The sequence below is a fragment of the Gastrolobium bilobum genome, unplaced genomic scaffold (genome assembly GCF_033153095.1).
Source record: "Gastrolobium bilobum isolate Gb01-03AN ecotype WA unplaced genomic scaffold, APGP_CSIRO_Gbil_v1 utg5912, whole genome shotgun sequence".
NCBI lineage: Eukaryota > Viridiplantae > Streptophyta > Magnoliopsida > Fabales > Fabaceae > Gastrolobium > Gastrolobium bilobum.
Window position 1 is genome coordinate 84,462 of NW_026895512.1, and position 22,856 is coordinate 107,317.

At 36.4% G+C, this 22,856-nt stretch overlaps 3 protein-coding genes across 3 annotated transcripts; all 3 read left to right on the forward strand.

Moving 5' to 3' along the window:
* Nucleotides 1–17,013: 17,013 nt before the first annotated feature.
* LOC133314807 (uncharacterized) lies at nt 17,014–18,559 on the forward strand. Its single transcript, XM_061516333.1, has 3 exons — nt 17,014–17,076; nt 17,863–18,409; nt 18,525–18,559. Exons 1-3 carry the CDS (start codon nt 17,014–17,016, stop codon nt 18,557–18,559), a joined length of 645 nt encoding a protein of 214 aa, XP_061372317.1.
* A 49-nt stretch (nt 18,560–18,608) lies between these two features.
* LOC133314683 (uncharacterized) lies at nt 18,609–20,157 on the forward strand. The gene is made up of 2 exons (XM_061516202.1): nt 18,609–19,244; nt 19,775–20,157. The coding sequence occupies exon 1, from the start codon at nt 18,664–18,666 to the stop codon at nt 19,171–19,173; it is 510 nt and encodes a 169-aa protein (XP_061372186.1). The 5' UTR covers nt 18,609–18,663; the 3' UTR covers nt 19,174–19,244; nt 19,775–20,157.
* Nucleotides 20,158–22,078: 1,921 nt separating this feature from the next.
* On the forward strand, nt 22,079–22,630 carry LOC133314815 (uncharacterized). Its single transcript, XM_061516346.1, has one exon. The coding sequence runs from the start codon at nt 22,079–22,081 to the stop codon at nt 22,628–22,630; it is 552 nt and encodes a 183-aa protein (XP_061372330.1).
* The last annotated feature ends 226 nt before the right edge of the window (nt 22,631–22,856 follow it).

The window sequence follows — 22,856 nt, forward strand, 5'->3', positions numbered from 1 at the left end:
TTGGTGATTGGAATAAATCAGAAACGTTTTGATATTAATTTATAGATAATGGACACATCGTTTCCGTAAAGCATATCTGAATGATTACAATTTGCACAATTTTGTATCCATTTATCTATCCGAAAACAGTATCCATTTATGTATCCATTTGTCTTGCTTTCTCGATAATCGTGCAGTAATATATAAATTGAGATTTGCTTCTTCTTCTTTCTTTCTTTTGCTGTTACGGTGGTTTGTATACATATATAGATATTATCTGTATATAAATTGGTCAAAACATGTAAGGTTTTGATTTGATATATTTATATAATATATATTACAAATTGATTTGATATTAAAATTGATTTGATATTTAAATTGATTAAGAATCAACTTATCATTTTCGGGCCACGCTTTCATGAATTTGAAGTACTGTCTGAATTTATAATTATATATGATAGGATATTAATTCCATAATAGATTATGATTGCGTATGTAAGTACGTTGATAAGTTTATGAAAAATGCACATTGTTGATATTAAGAATAACGTAGTATGTATTTATGGGCATGATTTTCGCTGCTGCTGAATGAATTCTTATTTATTTATTTATATAATAATTATATACAGTAATGAATTTGAAATGTGTTAGTGATTGGATTAAAATTGAATGTTAAATTTTAATCCTATAATTGTTAAAATAAATAAATAAATGCATTGTTTATGTTATGAATAATGCGGTATGTATAATGGCATGATTTTTCGCTGCTGCTGAATGAATTTATTTATTTATTTTTTATATGGGCATTAGTATGAAGATTTGCATCATTTATATTTATAAAAAATAAAATAAAATAAAAATTACAATATGTATATTTGAAGTATGGATTATAAGGTCTTATATATACTTATTGTTAATTTTTATCGATGCAACATATTGAGATTATGAAATGAAATTGATCTGTTAGTTATTTTCACAGATTATGTTTTAGTTTGTTAGTCACCAAAGTGGCCAAACTAATAGTGTGTAGATAACATAAAAGTCATTTATTTGTGTGCATTATGGTTATAGTTTGTTAGTCACCAAAGTGGCCAAACTAGAATGTTATCGCATGCATAAAATTATCATTTATCCATATTTATTTGTGTGCATTATGGTTATAGTTTGTTATTCACCAAAGTGGCCAAATTAGAATGTTATCGCATGCATAAAATTGTCATTTATCCATGTACTTATGAAATACCAATTACTGATACAAATTGGATAAATTGACGTTGCTAATTATTATAAATGAGGGATTTACCCGAAGGTGAATCATATTATATAATTAGTGACATTATGTGGCAAATTAATATTTTGATTAAATATGTTTTGATTATCCAAAGATAATGGATATATTTAGTTAAAAAAAAATATTTTGTCTATTAATGTTCTGGTATTTGCTTATGATGAGTATATTGTAGTATCTACCCAAAGGAGTGCTACTTTGTGCTTGTATGATTTTATTTGAATCACTACTTAATGTTGTTTATAATCTCGGATTTAAGCGTAACATAGAGAATGAGAATTTTGCTTTCTTGTGGCATAAAAGATTGCGTCATGTATCAAAAGAAAGAATAATAAGATTGGTGAAGAATGATATTTTGTCAAATTTAGATTTTACTGATCTTGAATTATGTGTGGATTGCATTAAGGGAAAGCAAACCAAACATAATAAGAAAGATGCCATAAGAAGCACCCAGCTTCTAGAGATTATACACACTGATATTTGTGGACCTATGGACACTCCAGTTTTTAATGGAGAAAAGTATTTCATTACCTTTATTGATAATTTTTCACATTATGGTTACATCTATTTGCTTCATGAAAAATCTCAATCTGTAAATGTCCTAGAGACATTCATTAAGGAGGTTGAGAGACAGTTAGATAAAAAGGTGAAAATCGTAAGGTCAGATAGAGATGGTGAATATTATGGTAAATATAATGAGTCAGGACAATGTCCAGGTCCATTTGTAAAATTCCTCGAAGAACATGGCATATGTGCACAGTATACTATGTCAGGCGCACCATAACAAAATTGTGTGGCAGAAGGCGTAATCGGACATTAATGGATATGGTCTGGAGCATGATGAGTAACTCCTCATTACCCAAATTTTTTTGAACTTATGCGCTTAAAAGTGCGACCTACTTGCTGAATAAGATTCCTAGTAAGGCAGTTCAAAAGACTTCTTTTGAATTGTGGACAGGAAGGAAACCTAGCTTAAGGCACCTGCATGTTTGGGGTTGCCCAGCTGAAGCAAGGATTTATAATCCACATAAACGAAAGTTAGACTCTCAAACGATTAGTGGATGCTTTATTGGTTATCCTGAGAAGTCCAAAGGGTATGTATTTTATTGTCCGAACCATAGTCCGAGAATCATGGAAACCGGTAATGCAAGATTCATTGAGAATGGCGAAGTTAGTGGGAGTTCTAAAAGGGAAATTGTGGAAATAAAGGAGACTAGGGTAAATGTTTCATTGCCTATAATTGTTACTCCATCTACCAAATTCCCTAATGTTGTTCCAGTTGTTGTAGAACAAGATAACAACACTGAACAACAACTGAATGAAGTACTCCCAGCAGATGCTAACTTGCAGAATGCTAATGCACAATAACCACATGAAATAGAATTAAGAAGATCCCATAGGGAACGTAGGCCAGCTATTTCGAATGATTATGTGGTTTACCTGCAGGAGTCAGATTATGACATTGGAATCAATAAAGATCCAGTTTCGTTTTCACAGGCCATAGAAAGTATAGAATCCGATAAATGGATTGAAGCTATGAAAAAAGAGCTAAAATCCATGGATCAGAATGATGTCTGGGATCTCGTCGAATTACCTGAAGGTTCCAAAAGAGTCGGTTGTAAGTGGGTCTTTAAGACGAAACGCGACTCTAATGGTAATATCGAACAATATAAAGCTAGACTTGTTGCCAAGGGTTATACTCAGAAAGATGGCATTGATTATAAAGAGACATTTTCACCTGTCTCGAAAAAGGATTCATCAAGGATAATTATGGCATTGGTGGTTCATTATGATTTAGAGCTACATTAAATGGATGTGAAAACAACCTTTCTTAATGGTGACCTAGAGGAGGAAGTTTATATGGATCAACCTGAAGGTTTTTCCATGGAAAGTCAAAGAAAATTAATGTGTAAACTTAAGAATATATGGACTTAAGCAAGCATCCCAACAATGGTATATCAAGTTCAATACCATTATTACATCTTTTGGATTTGAGGAAAACACTGTTGATCAGTGTATTTACCAGAAGATCAATGAGAGTAAGTTTGTTTTCTTAGTTCTTTATGTTGACGACACCTTACTTGCTGCAAATGATCTGAGCATATTGCATGATTTGAAGATATGTGATTTTAACTATTATATGATATGTTGCTTACAGTCTGCAGTGCTATTGGAGTGTTACCTTTGTCCCTACAATACAGTTTCTCAGTAATTGAAAAGTATGTGATTTATTATTGATATGATTCTACTGCAGACACTTCTTTAGAATTAATTGTCTTAGCTGTAGCTTAATTCATTATGGTTTGTCTCTTGATATCTCTTATTGCCTAATGCACTCTGGTAAGCATTGCTTTAGCCATTTTGTTATGCTTCTTTCCCAATTCAATTATGAATTAAAAATATAAAATAATAAAGGAAAGAAACTTCGTAGGTGAAATGGTGGATTTAGAAATGGGTTCTTCTTGTGCATATGCTCTTCCAAATTTCTTGATTTATAATAAGAAAAGGGTATATATGTCCCTGAATCTATGCATTCAGATAGTGTCTTGCATAATCTTCACAGTGGTTCTAAAATACTGTCATGTTGAAAATTCCATATTGTAATAGCAGATAGTTAGTAATTCTGTATGATGCCTCCAATGCTCATATATTTTCTCAGTGCAATTAGCCTTAGGAAAATATGGTGTTCTCTTTGGTAGTTGCTTTAATTCCAAGACAGTAAAGAATCATCCATGTATTCATTTTCTTTCTTTCTTTGTTTATTTTTTGGTTCTATTTTGTTGGAAATCGACAACACACAAATTGAAAACGGAAAAGAAAAAGAGAAAGAGAGAATAGACACAACGATTTACCCTGGTTCACCCAATTTAGGCTACGTCCATCTTGTCTGTACTATATTCACCTCACCTCACCTCTACGGGCCTGGGAGCGCTACCCCCCGAACCCCGCCGGGGCGGCTCTCCCGGTGTAACGCTCGACCGCTTCAAGAATCAATGACTATCCCCACACACTAACACGAGACTTTTCAGTGTGCTTTTTCCTCACTCGCACACTTCCTGGGAAAACTTCCCAGGAGGTCACCCATCCCAGAATTGCTCCAAGTCAAGCACGCTTAACTATGGAGTTCTTCCGTTCCGAGCTACCGAAAAGTAGATGAATCTTGTTAGTATAGGTAGTACCAATTAATTCTTATAAGCTATTCCCAACTATACCGTCCCATACCAGCACGGTCTCTGGAATTCCTCTCTTTCGGGTGTTGATTCGATTCATTCATGTACCCTTGTCGCTGGAAGCCTGCCAGGAGCCGCTCCTTGTCCATGCCCTTTCGCACCGGCGATCACTCCCCACCCTCGTCAGCGCCCGAGATGTTACATGCCCACCAGCTTCCGCCTGGTTCGTCCTCGAACCCCACCGTACTGGAAGAGAGGCCCTGCTCTGATACCACTTGTAACGCCCAGCCGCTTCAAGAATCAATGACTATCCGCATACACTAACACGAGACTTCTCAGTGTGCTTTTTCCTCACTCGCACACTTCTTGGGAAAACTTCCCAGGAGGTCACCCATCCTAGAATTGCTCCAAGTCAAGCAAGCTTAACTATGGAGTTCTTCCGTTCCGAGCTACCGAAAAGTATATGCATCTTGTTAGTATAGGTAGTACCAATTAATTCTTATAAGCTATTCCCAACTGTACCATCCCATAGCAGCACAGTCTCTGGAATCCCTCTCTTTCGGGTGTTGATTCGATTCATTCATGTACCCCCGTCGCTGGAAGCCTGCCAGGAGTCGCTCCTTGTCCATGCCTTTTCGCACCGGCGATCACTCCTCACCCTCGTCAACGCCCGAGATGTTACACCCGGACCCCCGCCCGCTCACCTGGGAGCGGGACCTCTGTTGCCTTTCTGCTGACCCCGATAATTAGGGCCCTCATCAGCATGCGAAGTATGAGCTATACCCAACATTCTCTCACTTGGTGAATGCTTCGCATGTTTCTTCAATCCCAATGCAGCTGTACACCATTCGAACTTCTCTGAAGTCACTGCCTTGGTTAGAAGATCAGCATTGTTGACCTTTGTGTCAACCTTCTCCAGCAATACAACCTTGTCTTCAATCTTCTCTCTGATGAAGTGGTACTGTATGCCGATATGCTTGGTCCTCGCATGGAAACCTGGGTTCTTAGCCATGAAAATGGCGTTCTGACTGTCACACCCAACAATCATCTCTCCTTGTGCAAAGCCAAGCTCTTTGCACAACCTCCGTAAACAAATAGCTTCCTTAACATCATGTGTCAAGGCCATGCACTCAGCCTTTGTAGTAGATAAAGCAACAGTGCTCTGCCTCTTACTCATCCAACTGATAGCTCCGCCGAATGATGAAACAACATATATACTTGTAGACCTTCTACTATCAATGTCACCTCCCCAATCAGCATCCACAAAGCATCTCAGTTCTAACAATGTCTATCCCCTTGAGTCCTTCACGCCTTCATAGCATAACCCAAGGTCAGACGTACCACGAAGATAGCGGAATACACGCTTCACAGCCGTCCAATGCTCCTTTCCTGGCTTGGACATATACCTGCTCAATACTCCCACTGCTTGAGCAATATCAGGTCGAGTACAAATCATGGCATACATCAAACTCCATACTGCACTAGCATAGGGAACTGACGCCATCTCCTCTTTTTCTTCTTCAGTCTTGGGACACTGGTCAGCCGATAACTTAGAACCAGTAGACATGGAGTCAACACAGGCTTGCAGTCAGTCATCTTGAATTTCTTCAAAACATCCTCTATATGCTTCCGCTGACTTAACCATAATCTCCCTTTTCACGCTCCCTCTTAATCTGCATACCCAAGATCACATTTGCAGCACCTAGATCTTTCTTTTCAAACTGCTTTGCTAGCAGTCCTTTAATAGTGATGATCATCTTCAAACTGTTTCCAACGAGTAACATGTCGTCAACATACAAATTAAGAATAACAAAGTCACCTTCTAACCTTTTCACATAAACACAGTGATCAGCATCACAACGGTCAAAGCCAAGCTTCACCGCATAAGTGTCGAACTTCATGTACCACATCCTCGGGGACTGCTTCAGGCCATACAGAGATTTATTCAGCTTGCAGACTAGCTCCTCTTTGCCTCTTACAATGAACCCCTCTGGTTGTTTCATGAAAATAACCTCCTCCAAATCACCATGAAGGAAAGCCGTCTTCACATCCAGCTGCTCCACCTCTAGGTCATATGCAGCTGCTATAGGCAAAACCAGTCTTATGGAATTTAACTTTTCAACAGGTGAAAATACCTCACCATAATCAACCCCTTCTGTCTGTGAATATCCATTTGCAACCAATCGAGCCTTGTATCGCTCAATCTCCCTATTGGCACCAACTTTCTTCTTGAACACCCATTTGCAACCAATTGCTTTTCGGTCCGTAGGTAGATTCACAAACTCCAAGTTTGATTTCTCATCAGAGATTTCATCTCTTCTTTCATAGCATCCTCCCACTGTTTGGCATCCTTCGAGCTCCTAGCTTGTCTTACGGTGCTCGGATCATCACCTGTAATACTAAATGCACAAACATCATCACTAGCACACATGATATAATTTTCAGGTGTATACCTTTCAGATAGTCTTTTTTCCCTTGTGGATCTCCTCAGCACTGGTGCTTCAACCTCAGCCTCAGTTTCAGAAAATTCATCCTCTACCTCGTTATATTCAGCAGCTTCAGAATTCAAATTTTCCAATTCAACCTGTGAGTTTGTTGTATCCTCTTTCAAACTCACATCCAACTCCACTGTCTGTGACTTTTCAGGAGTTTCAGAAAAAAAATTGATTCAACTTACATTCCCTGAATACAACGTCTCTGCTGTAAGTTACACTTCTAGCATCCGGATTCCACAACTTATAACCTTTTACGCCATCCTTGTACCCAATAAAGATACACTTTTCAAATTTACTGTCAAGCTTGCTTCTTTTCTCCTTGGGTACATGCATATATGCTTCACAGCCAAACACTCTGACATGAGATACGTCTGGCCTTTTTCCAAACAGTGCTTCATACGGAGTCTTCTCCTTCAAGGCCGATGTAGGAGATATGTTCTTCAGATAACAAGCAGTAGCCACTGCCTCCGCCCAAAACTCAACTGCCAAGTCTGCACCGCTCAGCATACTCCGTGCTTTCTCCATGAGAGATCGATTCAACCTCTCTGCCACCCCATTCTGCTGAGGTGAGTAGGGCGTAGTCTTCTGTCTTACAATCCCATTGCTCGCACAAAAATGGTCAAATTCTGTTGAACAAAACCCCCTCCATTGTCAGTTCTCAGCACCTTGATTTTTCGATCAAACTGATTTTCCACCAAAGCCTTGAACTCGCGAAATTTATCGAACACTTCATCCTTCCTGCGCAAGAAATATAACCACACATATCTTGAAAAATCATCAGTAAAAGAAACATAATACCTTGATTTTCCATGTGATGCTACAGGTGTGGGACCAAACACGTCGCTGTGTATCAGGTCCAGAATCCCCTAAGCTTTTCCTCCTATGGAATCAAAAGATACCCGATTTTGCTTCCCTTGCAGGCAATGCTCGGAAAATCCAAACCCCATAGAGCAGCTCAGAATTCCATCTACCAGCTTCTTTGATGTTAGAGTCTCTAGACCTTTTCCTCCAATATGCCCCAGCCTCCTATGCCATAACATAGCAGTGTCCTCCTCTGCCTGTTCTGAAACATAGCTTTCACCACTGAATACTGTGCTACCCAACAGTTTCCACAATTTACCATGACACTCTCCTCTTGCAATAACCAAAGCTCCTCGAGTCAGCTTGCAAGAATACTTGTAACTGCTAAAATTAATACCAGCATCTACCATACTACCAACGGAGATCAGATTTCTGGTAAGCCCCGGAATATGCATCACACTCGGCAGATTCTTGACTGTCCCGTCACTCATCTTCAGCTTTACCTTCCCATGCCCCACAATTGCATGAGTCGTGTCATCTCTCATTCTAACTGTACCGCTAGAATATGATTTATAGGTGCAGAACCATTCCCTATAAGGTGTCATATGAAATGATGCTCCAGTGTCAATAATCCAGTCATTACAGTCACTATGACTGTCAAACGCCATGTACAGGTCCCCTGTACTATCATCATCATCATCATTCTTTGTACCCGAAGCAGAAGGTTGTGAATCATCCCGCTTCTCAGGACCTATGCTTTTACTTGTGCAATTCCTTCTCAGATGTCCAACTTGTTTGCACCTACAGCACCTCATTTCAGATTTATCACGGGACTTTGATCGTCCCCTCGATCTTCCCTTGTAACCAGACTTTGATTTGTCACCACTCCTCCCTCTAGCAACCATAGTCTCATTCCTGGTACCTTCAGAACCTACCTTTCTCATCTCCTCAGACAATAAGGCAACAACAACCGTCTCGAACGACAATTTATTAACACCAGTACCAATTGACACAATGATGTGCTCCCAAGAGTTGGGCAGCGAACACAACAAGGTGCAAGCTTTGCCTTCCTCATCCAGAATAATGTCTATAGAAGAAAGTTGTGCACAAATAGTATTAAATTCATTTAAATGTGCAGAGAAAGAATCACCTTCGCTCATCTGCTGATTATACAGCCTCCTTCGCAGGAACAACTTGTTCACGAGTGACTTGCTTTGATAGAGACCTCCCAGCTTCGTCCAGAGATCCTTCGCGGTCTTCTCAAAAGTTACGTTCACCAGAACGTTATCTGCGACCCATAACCAGATCAAGCTTCGTGCTTTTCGATCGTCTCTGGTCCACGCCTTCAACTCATTCGACTCGCCTTCACCTGACGTTACATCACCGACAGGTTTCGATGGTTCCGATGGCTTCTCATCTTCGATCACGTGCCACACGTTCCTGTCAACGACCAAAGCCTCCATCTTCAGCTTGCATAATTCGAGTCCTTTTCCTCTGAACTTTTCAACCTCAGTTCGTGATTGGCCAGTCGACATCCTCTCCAGATCAATTTCGCACTTTTCTCTATGCACAGAAAAAACCCAAATAGCAAAACCCCAATCTGTCACAGGAACCCTGATTGCAGAACCAAAGCTCTGATACCAAATGTTGGAAATCGACAACACACAAATCGAAAACGAAAAAGAAAAAGAGAGAGAGAATAGACACAACGATTTACCTTGGTTCACCCAATTTAGGCTACATCCAGCTTGTCTGTACTATATTTACCTCACCGCCACTCGTTACAAGTCACTCGATTACAAGGAAAATATAAATAGGATTAGAAAACCCTAACAACAGCTATTCATGGGCCCATGCCCAAACTGCTAAGAAAATTACAATAAAACAGAGGCCCACATCATTACCTAGCCTCTATGGGACCCCAATTGCCTTTTTGCTGACCCCGATAATTAGGGCCTTCATCAGCATGCGAAGTATGAGCCATACCCAACATATTTGATAGACAAAGAATCCTTTTCTTGTATATATGCTTGGTTTGTATATAATGTTATAATTCTTTTGTGAAGGTTTCTAAAGGGGGCTTCCAGCATTGGTCAACATATGTATTCGAAACCATTTGAAAGAAATGTACCTGTAAGCCATGTGATAGAACCAAAAGACTGAATTATAAAAATTATTGATGATTTTCAGCTTCTGGCCAGAAGTTGCAGCCTACTGGTTCAAAAAGAAAGATTGATCTGGTTAAATTTTCCTTTTTCTTAATTTCATGAATCTCTTTATCTTCAAGTGGGATGAGAATCTTCCTTAATTGGCAATAAATGCTTCATGTTAGAGTAGGATACAGACTGAGGTATTGGCTATTTTGTAGGATGAAGGATCTAGGAAAATGGCAAGAAAGATTAAGGGCAAAGATCCTAGTAAATATTCTCCATCCCTCCTCCATGTCCTCTAATGACTATGTGGTGTTATCATTGTTTAAAGGTAGTTATTCAATCTAAATGTGCGTATGCTATTTACTTCTAGTTTATACTTGTAGGAACACTATTGGACTGGTTTATACATTTTTAAGTCAATATCTTAGTTCAATTTGATCCCTGATAATACTGTAGTATGTACCTTAACGTGCTTCTTGTTTAATTTTTTCCATGAGTTTTAATATCTGTAATTCTATATTGGTTTTTTGTCCTTGTTGAGATATCATTGATTGCATTAACGTTTCCACTATGGTTTTTTGTGCCGTTGTTCATGTTGGGCTTTCAAAAATGTTAACATTATGGACTTTTCTGAAAATTAACTCATTCTAAATGTCTCAAGGATCATGAGAGGAAAGGAAACTTCATAAACATAATTTGAGTGTGATAAAACAAAAGGAAACTAAATAAAATGGTAATCGTAATCTGATGTGCCTCTGGCAAGTGTGATTTTATGTGTTAAAATTGATAAGAATTGAGTCATAAAAGAGCAACTTAAATACATATTTGCTAATTATATTGATTCTTTCTTTTCAATAATATTTCTCACCTATTGGTTGTGTTTTTACAGGAAAAAGAAGTGAAAATTATAAAAAGCCTGTAGACGCAACTCCACACAAGTGTATCACAGTACAATTTCCAGCAACATGGCGTGGACCGACACCACACTGGCGCGGACCTGCGCCAGTTTATGAACTGTACAACGTTGGACAAAGTATGGCGCCAGGTGGCGCCATGAAGCTAAGTGGCGCTAAACTCAAGCTTCCCAGCGCCAATTTACGAGAACCAAGTCCGGCTTTGCAATTTTGGGCAGAAGCGTGGCGCCGAGTGGCGCCACACCGGCACCGGTTTGCGGGAAATTTGATCGTGCTACGCGAAGGGTAATTTTGAAAGAAAGAAGCAAGGTTATAAATAGGATCCTTATGACAGAATTAGGTATTCAGACCTATTCTACTGAGAGAGACGACGGTGGTGCTCCAAGAGGAATCTGAAGATCAAGTTTCTCTTCTTCCTCTTCTATTTAATTTTATGCTTTTATCGAATATTGAATTTTTAGCCATGATTATGCTTGGCTAGTTATCTTTTATTGTAGTTAGGGTCACGAGCCCTATGTGAACCCTTGTTATGATGGATTGATTTAGTTTTACTTATTTATATAATTATCTTTGTCTCTACCCTGTGCATATTTTCTATTTCCTTTATTAGAACTGATCAATCTGATAGTTGAGAATAGTTTGAGGGTTAGAACCCTAGATAGAAATATTGGGGTTTTGATCTTGAAAGGGGGTAGGATAACAATTGGTATGCATGCTAGGAATAAATGTGTATTTAATTGCGGATGCTTAAATTATTGCGTTCATTGCTTAATACCATGAGGAACATTGCAAGAATTGAGGTTCCATTTGGGGATTAAAGGGTTAACCTTGCAAGGAATTGAGGGTTAACTAATAAATATTCTTAGATAATAATTTATCCGAGTAATTATATGAATAAGTATTGTGAATCAATCCAAAGTAAGAAGTGGGGATCATAAGGTGAGTGCGCTCTAGCTACAATGTTTTTCTCATATTTTTAAAATCAATTCTCATTGTTATTGTTTTATTTCTCTTAAATAAAAATTCAAAAACAAGTCTTTACTTTTATTTCTTATTGTTACTCAAAATCAATTCACAAATTTCCAAACAACAAACCGAGTTTTCCAACTTAAGGGGACTGGTTATTGTAGTACTTGGTTTACAATTCATGTGGAGACGATACTCTACTTACTTTCTATATTACTTGTGCGATCGGTATACTTGCCGGAGAGCATCATAATCCAACTAATCTAATAGTTGAAACTAAAAACTCAACGCAACTTAACCTTTGAGCCTTTCTTTGAATTTCTATGACGCGTGTTGGAGTGTCCGAGAGTGTCGGAAAGTGTCGGACATGACACATCAGGATTTTTGAAGTGTCGGTGCTTCATAGGCTGACATCGCCAGGTACAGGCGCTGCATCACTGCTACCTTAGCGGTGTCAACTTCCCCCAGCGAATCCCAAGGAGCGTTGACCCCCTATCACCAACCCGCACTAGATCAACACGCTCGACCCCTATAAATACCCTTCTCCATATACAGAGAAGGCATCTTATGTATCGTTATTATGCCCGTATGTATTAAGTCACAGTCTTACACACACCCAACCTTCCATTGTTTTCAGCTTGCATCATATTTGGAATAGTACTTTCTAGTCTGGTCTTTACCATCGCTAGAGGTATCATCCATATAGTGACATCATCCCCAAAGGGAACATAGTGATATACCATAATTCCCTCTTTGTACCAAAAAAAAGATTACATAAATTTTTGTATGATAAAAGTTATTGAGATACCATCAAGGTATAGTATATGAAATATATTGAACATTATGGCATGTTCAGAGGAAGCATATTTGAAATGAAGATGTTTTAAGAGCCCCAAATGACACAATGCAATGTAAACAAGTAAACGTATAATATAATCTGATGCAATATTTTAAAAATATATTACCCTTAATATAATCTTTATCAAGTAAATTTTATTAAATAGAAGATAAAATTAAGTTATTTAATAAAACTGATGTAAAATTTATTTAGCAACCGAAAAAATGTATTCAAAAGATTAGAATTATTATTACCTATTTATTTAATCTTTATACTCTTATTAGTTATTACATTTATATTAATATTAGATTAAATTTAATTCAATGATCTCAAATATAATAATTTTTTTAAAAAAAATTGTTTTTTCTTTCCCCTATTTTTCTTAACAAATTACACATCTTGATTTTGTTATTTTGGACCATTGAGTCAAATTTAATATAATAATAATAAAATGGTGATAAGAATAAAAGATTGAAGCTAAGAAATGAGAAAAAAATGTGTCATTTTGAATGATACAAGTTGTATCATTTTACTCTTACAAAAAATAAGATCCACTGAAAAAGAAAAAAATGAAATCCACACATTTTTATGAGAATAAAATAATACAACTTGTGTCATTTAAAATGAAAAATTCTCCCTCCCCCTAAGCAAAAATAATATTTTTTATTTAAAATTTAAATTAAAAAAAATCACCCACTTTCTCTCCCATGATTTTTATTTCTTGTGTCCATCTCTCTCTTAAAATGACATAACTTATATCATTTAAAATGACAAACCTCAAACCCTAAATTTTATGTTCTATTCAAAACAAGGTCGTGATTATGTATTGTTTATCAGGATTAAATTATAAAAATATCTGCTGTGTGCATCTCAAATTACAATCAATCATGTGCAAATAATCATTATCAATTTAAATAATGGTTTAGAGGGAAATCCATGTCTTTGTCCTAGTTCAAGCAGCCTAAAGCTACCGCCAAAACCATACGACATGGTCAACATTTGAAACTTTAAATTTGTAGGGAGAAAAAAAAAAAAACAATGATTTCAATTTTCAAAGAAAAGAAAAGAAAAAAAGCTGGAGCAGAAAAACCGAAAACGACCGCTACCTTTTGCATAGGCTAAAATGGGAAAACTGCAAGATTTCCCTCCTCCGAAAAACGACGTCGTACCTACGATAATATGAGCCACTGAAACAGACATCGATCCAAAAACAACCATCGGCAATGCTAATAAATATTTTTTTGACATATTTTATAATAGGAGAAATATATATATATATATATATATATATATATATATATAACTAAATGAGATTCATTTCTTTGCTTTTTTTTCTTCAATGGGTTCTATCTATTTTTTTTATTTGTGTATGAGAAAAACTTGTTTATTGAGAAATATATTACTCTTATAATATAATCTTTATCAAGTAAATTTTATTAAATAGAAGACAAAATTAAATTATTTAATAAAACTCATGTAAATTTATCTAGCAACAGAGAAACTGTATTGAAAAGATTAGAATTATTATTATGGACAAGGGTTATATTTATAATTTTGTTTTAGAAACTACGTTATATACTAAGAATAGTACATTATATGCTAGAATGTATTATCTTTTGGACATTATAGGGAATCGAACCGCACACTTAATACCCACTAAACACACCCAACCATTGAATGTATTATCTTTAATACATAATATAATTTATAAACAAAAAATTGTAAATATAACTTTCATATTATTACCTACCTATTTAAATTTTTTACCCTTACTATATTTATATCAATATTAGATTAATTTTTCTTTCACCTATTTTTCTCAAAAAATAACCATCTTCTTTCTCTCTCATCCAACCATTGATTTTTTTTTTTGATAAACTCCGTTGATTTAAATTTAAGGGAAAAATACTTCTCATGTTGCATAAGAAATATTTTCTCATATTATAATTTTTCGATTTGAATATAAATTTTTATTTTTTTATTTTTAATAAATGTGAGACTCATCACTAGTTGAGTCACAACATGAAAAATTCCAATTCTCATTTAACATGAGAAAATCAAAGCACTAAATTTAATGTAATAACTAATAATAATAAAGGGTAAAAGATTTCTCCAATCACCGGAAATAAAGTTATCTCCAGTGAGCTCAAAACGACGTTGTTTTGGGACAAAAATTAAGGTATTTTTGTAATTATATTATATTGCAGGGTTATATTAGTCTTTATCATTATACTTTTTTAATCTTATAACTCAAAATAACGTCGTTTTGAGCTCACTGGAAATAACTTTATCTTCGATAACTGAAGAAATACTTTTCCCAATAATAAAACGGTCATAAGAACAAAAGATTGAAGAGTAAGAATTATAAATCTTACCCTAGAGTCAAAAGATCCTGCCGGTTATCATTATTATTCTTTCAATTCAAACTTCGTTTTTAAATTTAAACAGATAGAAGCAGGGGCAAATTGGTAAAATCACGCGCACTCTTTTTCTTCTTAATAACAGAAACCTACACAGTTGCTTGGAGCGGCAACAGTAATGGTTGGGGGAGAGAGAAAAACCACTCTCATCTCAGAAACGGAACCTCTCAACAACAACACCCATTCCCATTCCTCCATCACCATGCAACAACACCAAGCTCAGGTTCGTTGGGTTCTCTTCAAAATTTCAAATTTTCATCTCAAAAAAAAAAAAAAAAACTACCTAACATCACCGTCACCGTCACCGCCGTATCCTATGCTTCTCTCGCCTTGAATCAATCACACTCATAAACTCAATTTATTTTTTTAATTTTTTTTATGCTATCTTAGTTCTGAGTTTAAGCTCTTTGATTTTTAGTTCTTTCGGTTTTTCTTTATTCTGATAATATTTATTTATTTATTGATGTTTATGTGATTTGATTTTTGATGGATTGGTGTTTTTGTTTTTGTTTTTGTTTGCAGGAAATGGTGGCTTTGAAGAAAGCTTACGCGGAGATGATTCTGAATACTGCGAAGGAGGCTGCGGCTCGGGTAATGGCGTCGGAACGGAAAGCTCTTCGGTTCGGGAACGAGCTCGCTTCGGCGAAAGAGGAGGCCCTTCACATGTTACTCCGCTTGAAGCAGATGATTGATGCTAAGGTTTCATTCTCAAACCCAACTCACGTGGCTGTTATGGTTATTTGATGACTTTAATGTTTGGAAGTTTTATATATATCTGTGTGTGTGTGTGTGTGTGTGTTTTAAATAAACAATCCGTTTGGTTTAGGTTTTGGTTGAATTGAGGTTAAGAGAATTAATTTGTATTTGGCAATGATATTTTGAAAGTTAGTTTAGAGGAGTTGATTTTGTGTGGATAGTAACGTAGAATTGCTTTTGAAATGTAATTAGTATATTTTGGAAGATTTCATGGGTTTTACACCTAAATTCAATTCTATACATTTGGAGAAGCGCTTCTCACAGAATCAGTTTTACAACCTAGAATGAATTATTTTGGAAGCAAAAGTGATTTTGATGGAAAACTAAAGCACTAAGAAGAAGCTGATTGAGTAAAGGTCCTTAGGATATGGAAGATCCTTAGGATCATAAGTGATGTGATGGGAGCAGATTTTGATTGTTCAAGTGGCGTTGTTATGCCTATCATTTTCTGGATGAAATGAAATGTTATATATCAAAACTTTTGGCTGCGTTATTATTTTGCTTATCACATTTTGTCTTTTAAGTGGCAAGCTGTGAACTAGACTACCTAGCTCTGACTGTGTTCTGGTCTAACTTTTCTTTTGCTTTTTCTTCTGTGAATGTGACTAGACTCTGTTTTGTATCCTCAGAATTAATCTTATTCCCCTCGGGATGCTTGATTTTCTACAATGGAAGCTTGGAGATGCATTATTCCATCTCAGTAGTAACTCTTACCCTCTGACTGTGTTCTTCTCTTCTTCCTCTTTACAGGATATTACCTCTTCCATTATCTGTTTCCTGTGCTACTACTAACTGGCACATAATTCGGCATTTTGTTTTATTAATTTACCTATTAATCAACTTCAAATCCAGCGAGATCAAAGAATAATAATAGGTTGACTCGGCAGCAGTGCATTATTTTCTATTCCCCATTTTGTTCTCGCGAGTCAATGATGTTTCACTAGAAATAACATAATTTAAGCACTCTGAAAAGACACATTTAGGGGATGGGTGTGTGGATAGGGGGCAGGGAGGCGGATTCTAAATTTCTATTAATTTTGGATAAACCTGAGAAAAAAGATATGGGTGAAAAAGGTACGTAATCGATTTCTCATTATAGACTGAGAGATATTGTTCTCGACATATATTCAACATTCTCCCTGACCGAGTGCCAAGATAAAGGGAAAAACAAAACTCATGCATGTTTATTTGGTCAGCTTGTGCTTCTTCTATGCGAACCTTCTTCCCATAGAAATGACGGTTATACTTTTCAATGCACGTGATAATGAACTGAAGTTCTTCATTCCTGAAAAACAAGTTGAGCAGTCACTCCTTCATGCTTTTGCTTGTTTCAATTTTTATCAATGACAACTAACTTTCAGTCCCCCTTCCCTCCCACCCCACCCCACCCGCAGAGTATTTTAATGATTTCCCATTTCTGTTCACCTGTAATCTGTCACTTACTTTTAATTTGGATGATAGTGTTGAGATATATAAAATCATTAATGTAGCCCCACCCAATAGTTTTAATGAAGTTTGAGCAAACTGATAAACTGTTGTGGCTTTTCTCTTTTTTCCTGTTGTGTTTGAAAGTCATGAAAAAACTTTATTTCTCTGCTTGTCCAATGAGATATATCCTGCTTCAGGTCACATATCTATACCAGTTCTTAAGCTGAATCTAAATTATTCATGGAATTAATGTGTTTTTATGCATGCATCCATACTTATAGTAGGCATATTTTGATACTATTATTTTATGTCATCTCCCTGATCGAGTCCTAAAAGTTTGAATGATTGGAAGGGTGTGGGGGATACATTTTTCCAGTCTTGGATAGTCAATAGACAAGAAATTATGTCATCCCCTGTTAGAATCTGTACAACAACAAGGACCAAGCCTTATCAAAGTCTGTACTTACAAGGAAATTCTCTTTAGGGCATGACTGAAATTATCATAGTTGCTGTACTTAAGGTTCTCATTAATTGAAGAATCCTTTGATACTTGACTTGAAAAACCACTCTAATTTAGTTGTATTGCCCACTTTGATGTGCTTTTTGATATTTTGGATAACATGTATCATAAACAAATGTTTTCTTTGTTTACAGACAGCTGAAGCGGAGATGGCATCATTGAACCAGGAAAGAAAAATTGAAGAGCTTGAAGCACAATTGAATGAGGCTGAGGATGTCATAACAGATCTTAGGGCTGAGTTGAAACATGTATATTTTAAGTTAGAAAAGACAAGGAATGGTCAGGTCCAGTCGTTGGATGGACAGAATGTAAAGCAAGTTGCATCTTTTCAGGAGAGTGCAAAACCTGAGACTTCACTATCCTCTCCTAATAAAGAACTTGAATGTGTAGCAAGATGTGATGTGAAGGAAAAATCCCTGACTCTGAATGTTTTAGATGATACGTACTGTAATTCAAAAGAACAAAGTGAGCAATTGTGCATCTCTAATTTGGAGGATTATTATGCTTATGCCTCTGACTTTGCTTCCATCATCATGAGAAGCAAGGACCCTGAACTGTGTAAAAATGGATTTACTCACAGAATCTGTGCACTCGAAGAAAACTTGCTGGAGGAAAAGCTGCTCACTCGGGATGTGCACAATCAACATTTTGGTAAAAGGCATGGGCTCATTGTCAAGGACAGTAATGGGCAAGTTGCAAAATTTAGTGTACCGTCTGCTAGGAACAAAAAACTGGAAATTAAGAAGCATGCTAAGTGCCATAAAAAACAAAAACGGAAGATTCTTTCCTTTTGCAGGTCTTGTTTTCTATCTTCTTGTAAACTACAAATAAATGGGGACAATAAATGCAACAAAACTGTGTGCGCTCTACCTTCTATCAAGCCTTATGCCATTAGTGAATGTAGAAGAAAGAAAAGAATACATAGACATTTAGGAATGAAATCTTCTGTTTGTGAGAATTGTCAACCGTCATTTGTTCTTAAGCAGTGCTCATCTGTCTGTGATAATGGAAAATGTTGTGAAGATGAATGTGTTGCAGAGATGAAGCCAGTGCTCCCTTTAGCTGATGTAGAACCTGTTCATGGGTCCACTGATGTTACAGAAAGTGTCCGGTCTGTTAATAAATTAGAACTTGTGGAGAAGCCTATTGAGAAGGCTAATGAGTTATTAAATATAGAAGGGAGCGCTACACAGAATTTAACAGGTCCAAGTTCTAATATGAAAACTGAGGTTGTTGATGTTCCATCTACAAATACTGATTTGGAAGATGCAAAAGCAGTTGAAGAAACTGATTCATATCCTGGTCAATCAGATGACAGTAGGCTTCTGAAGTATACCTTCCAAAGGAAGCGGAAAAAATTATCCTTGGGAAACCCACATGAAAAGATTGATTCTGAGAAGAACACAGCAAAGAGGAGGGTGGTGAAAAACAAAATGGTGCAGTAGAAACTTAGATATCTAGCATGATGGATGAGCCTTATGGAGATAGTCAGCGCCTGGCTCAGGTTGCTCATCAGGTCTGTCAAATTCTCTTATTATGTCTTGAATGCATACAATAACTTACCCTTATTTCTTCTAATGCTTATTGAATTGTGAGCACAATCATAGATAATTGGATATGATTTAAGTGCTAATGAGTTTTTGGTTAAATAAATACAAAGGGTTATCTGGAAGTTTGCTGTGGATCATGAATACCCAGGATTGACATAATTATTTTGTCAGGAATTTTCTAGCCTTTCTCTGATAAGAACTTTGGGATGCACTTCCCCAAAAGCTAGCTCAAAGGGTAGAAGTGTCCAAAGTCTTATAAACCCCACATTAGTTGTCCATACAATTAGTGTGGGACTCCAAGTCCCATACCTTGCAAATGGGTCCTAACTCCCAAGTCCTAGCTTCCTCCATTGATAAGTTTTATGTTCTCTTTAAAATAACGTCAAGATAGAAAGTTGCCCTGCTATAGAAATATACTGATGGCTTACACTGTTGCTTCACCTTAGAAATTCCATATTTGAGCTCCAGTCTGAATTTATTAATTTTCTTTATGCAGCTTGTATCTTTGTCTGCAAAAAGGTGGTGCTATCAATATGGATGCTTAAGGCTGGATGATTCAACTATAGCGGGCCTTTGAAGCAAATAACACTTTGAAGCGGGTTCATAGTCTCAGGACATCACATACATGACCTGACTATATGTGCTACTGTATGCCATTTATTTTGAGAGGAATGAGTCTGCTAGGTATGCCCTGATTGTTTAGCAATGCTGTGTTTAGTCCTGACTTGGGTATTCTCACTCCCTTTGGTTGTGATATTAATCCCATTCGAGGTACTGAGGCTGCTTGTCCCAGCTGCATTCCGCAGGCTCAAACCCCTATTTCAGAGGCCCTTAAACCGCTTATTTCAAACTTGCTTAATACTTGGTCATAACTTGGTGGTAGCAGCGCTTAGGATGTTTGTTAATTTTTTCTATTCCTAATTTCAAGTTTCTCCATTTTTATATTGTTAACTTCATGTGAAGAAAAGGCTTTATATTATTGAAACTTGATTGTAATTCTTACATTTCAAGTATACTTTGCAAGAACAAGGCTTTGCTGGTGATTGAATTTGGGAGCTGCTGAAATTTGTTAGTATTGGAAAGTTTATTGAATTTCTCTTGGATGTTATACAGGGGTATGATTATTGATTTTGTAACAAAAAATATAAAGTAATACAATAAGGGAAAAATGTGTATAATTTCAAAGGACACAAAGTTGTATCATTTTAAATGAGAGAAAGAGATAAATCATGGAAGAGAGAGTTGGAGAAAAAAGATTTAAAGATGTGGGTCCTACCTCTTTGTGAGAGTGAAATGATGTAAGGTGTGTCATTTAAAATGACACACATTTTCCCCATACAATAAATGAAGTTCCCTAGGGGAATCTGAGTAGGTAATTGACAGTATTTAAAGTTATTTTTGATTGGTTTTTCATATAAATTTTAATTAGTTGTCAACATCAAATTGTTCTATACTATCATCCAATTACTATTTGTCACATCATTAAAAGAATTCAATCAACTTTTACTGATACATGACATATACGCTTAAAACAGTTTTACACCATGGTAGATTAAAATTGACTTCTAGTTTTTCAGATGTAAATTTCACTGTTCCTTGGAAGTTTTGTTCTTATATTTACATGTAATTATACAAAAAGTTATACATGGCCATAGTAGTATTCATCAATTGCACTCTAATACCATGAGTCCATGACAACATAAAGAGCAAATGAATTCTCATCAAGCATGCCTTTCACCCTCATAATCCAAAAGCCCACCACCAAGGAACCCATATCACAGTGGTGAACTTTCTAACCGATAAAGAATCTACTGTGTACTGTGGCTGGTCACTTTTGGCAGGACCAGCTAAAAAGTAAGAAGGATACAAGGTTAAGAGCTTACATCATTGGACATGTGGGGACATTCTGTGATTATATGTGCATATCAGGCGTGCTTTTGGTCCATCACGTTTCTATCTTTTTGGCCTTTCATCCAGTAACTCTAGTGCTCTTTAATCTCCTGTTCTCACACTTTGAGTAAGAGATTCCAATTCCCCTGTTCTCTAGGTACTTTTTCTAGCGTTACTTTCACGTCATTGTACCCATATTACTCCGCTAATTTTGTTTCAAAATTATAAATTTTTATCAGCAAAACATGTGGATCAACTGGTCAGGGATTGTTCTAGTTTAACGAGTGATATTAAATTCAAGTGTCTGAGAATGCAGATGTGTTAAAATTTGGTAAGAGAGCTTTGTGTCGCCCATGTAATTTTCGAATTAGACTAGTCGAATAATCCATGAATCGATGGATAATATCCAAAAGTAAGATAAAAAAATAAAAATAATTACATGTTTCCAAGACTTAAAACCAAAACAAAGAGAAACATGAAAGTGGAATATATTTCTACTTTCAATGAGTAATTTGTATTAAACCACCACTATGTGCCAATGTCACGAGCCTATCACTCCTATAAGGGTAGTGGCTATTGGTGATTTGGTGTGCACGCCAAGCCAGACATACACTAACATACAAAGCTAAATCCTAAGTTGGATCAGAAAATCATCACCACATGGAGGGTAGCAGTCGTGGCAAAGTAGCATTCCTTGTATGTATTATGTTTGCTTGTCTCCTCAGCACCTTACACCACTCACACCTTGCTTTGATTTCCTCTCAGCAACACAACTTTAACCCTTCATTGTAGTTATGCAGTCCCCCACAATACCAACAAAACTATCATTCTTTCTTGCACAGGAACCACTTTCTCATAGTGATTTATAGTCAAGGTCTTAGCTCAATTCTAAGCAGCAACAAGACCCAAAATGGAGGTGAAGAGGAGGGAATGTGAGAGAGTAACCAAGGAGGAAGAGCACAAGGAGGATAGTACACACATTATTGTGTTAACAGCAGGTACATTTCTTCTAATGGTGTGTCTAAAGTACTTTCTAGTTGAGCAATGGCGTGCTTGGGTGTTCCTAGTCCTCAATGTGATTCTATTAGCCATTCTATTCATGTCTATGAGGCCAGGCTATTGTGATCAAAATTCAAAAAGTGAAAACAATGTTGAAGAAGTAAAAAATGAAAAGAAAGAGAAGAGTAAACCATGTGAGTGTTCTCAAGAAATTGAATGCTGCAAAAAACAATGTTGGACTAGTACTAATGTCCATGTTCAGAATGAGATAGAAGAGGATGAGGAAGAGGAGGAGGAGGAGGAGCAGGTAACACTGTTATCCAAGGAGGAGTTGAATGAAAGAGTGGAAGCTTTCATAGCCATGTTTAGGCAGCATTTGATCTCTGATGTCATACAATCTGAAAATTTCAGGCTCAACAAAACTGTAAACTTTAGAACTAAGATTGAAGTGCCTTGCTATTGAGGTTTAGGTTCTAATGACAGCTACTACAAATTTTGTTTTATTTCTTCTAAATGATTAAGGATGTCCTTTATTACTATATTTTTTGGATTGAATATCCAATTTGCAGGCCTCTTGTTTACATTATTATTATTATTTATATTTTTTTTTGGAAGATTTGTTTACAGTATCTTTATTCTTTACTCTTTTTCAATGATCACTAATTATCATGAGTACTGAAAAATGTTCA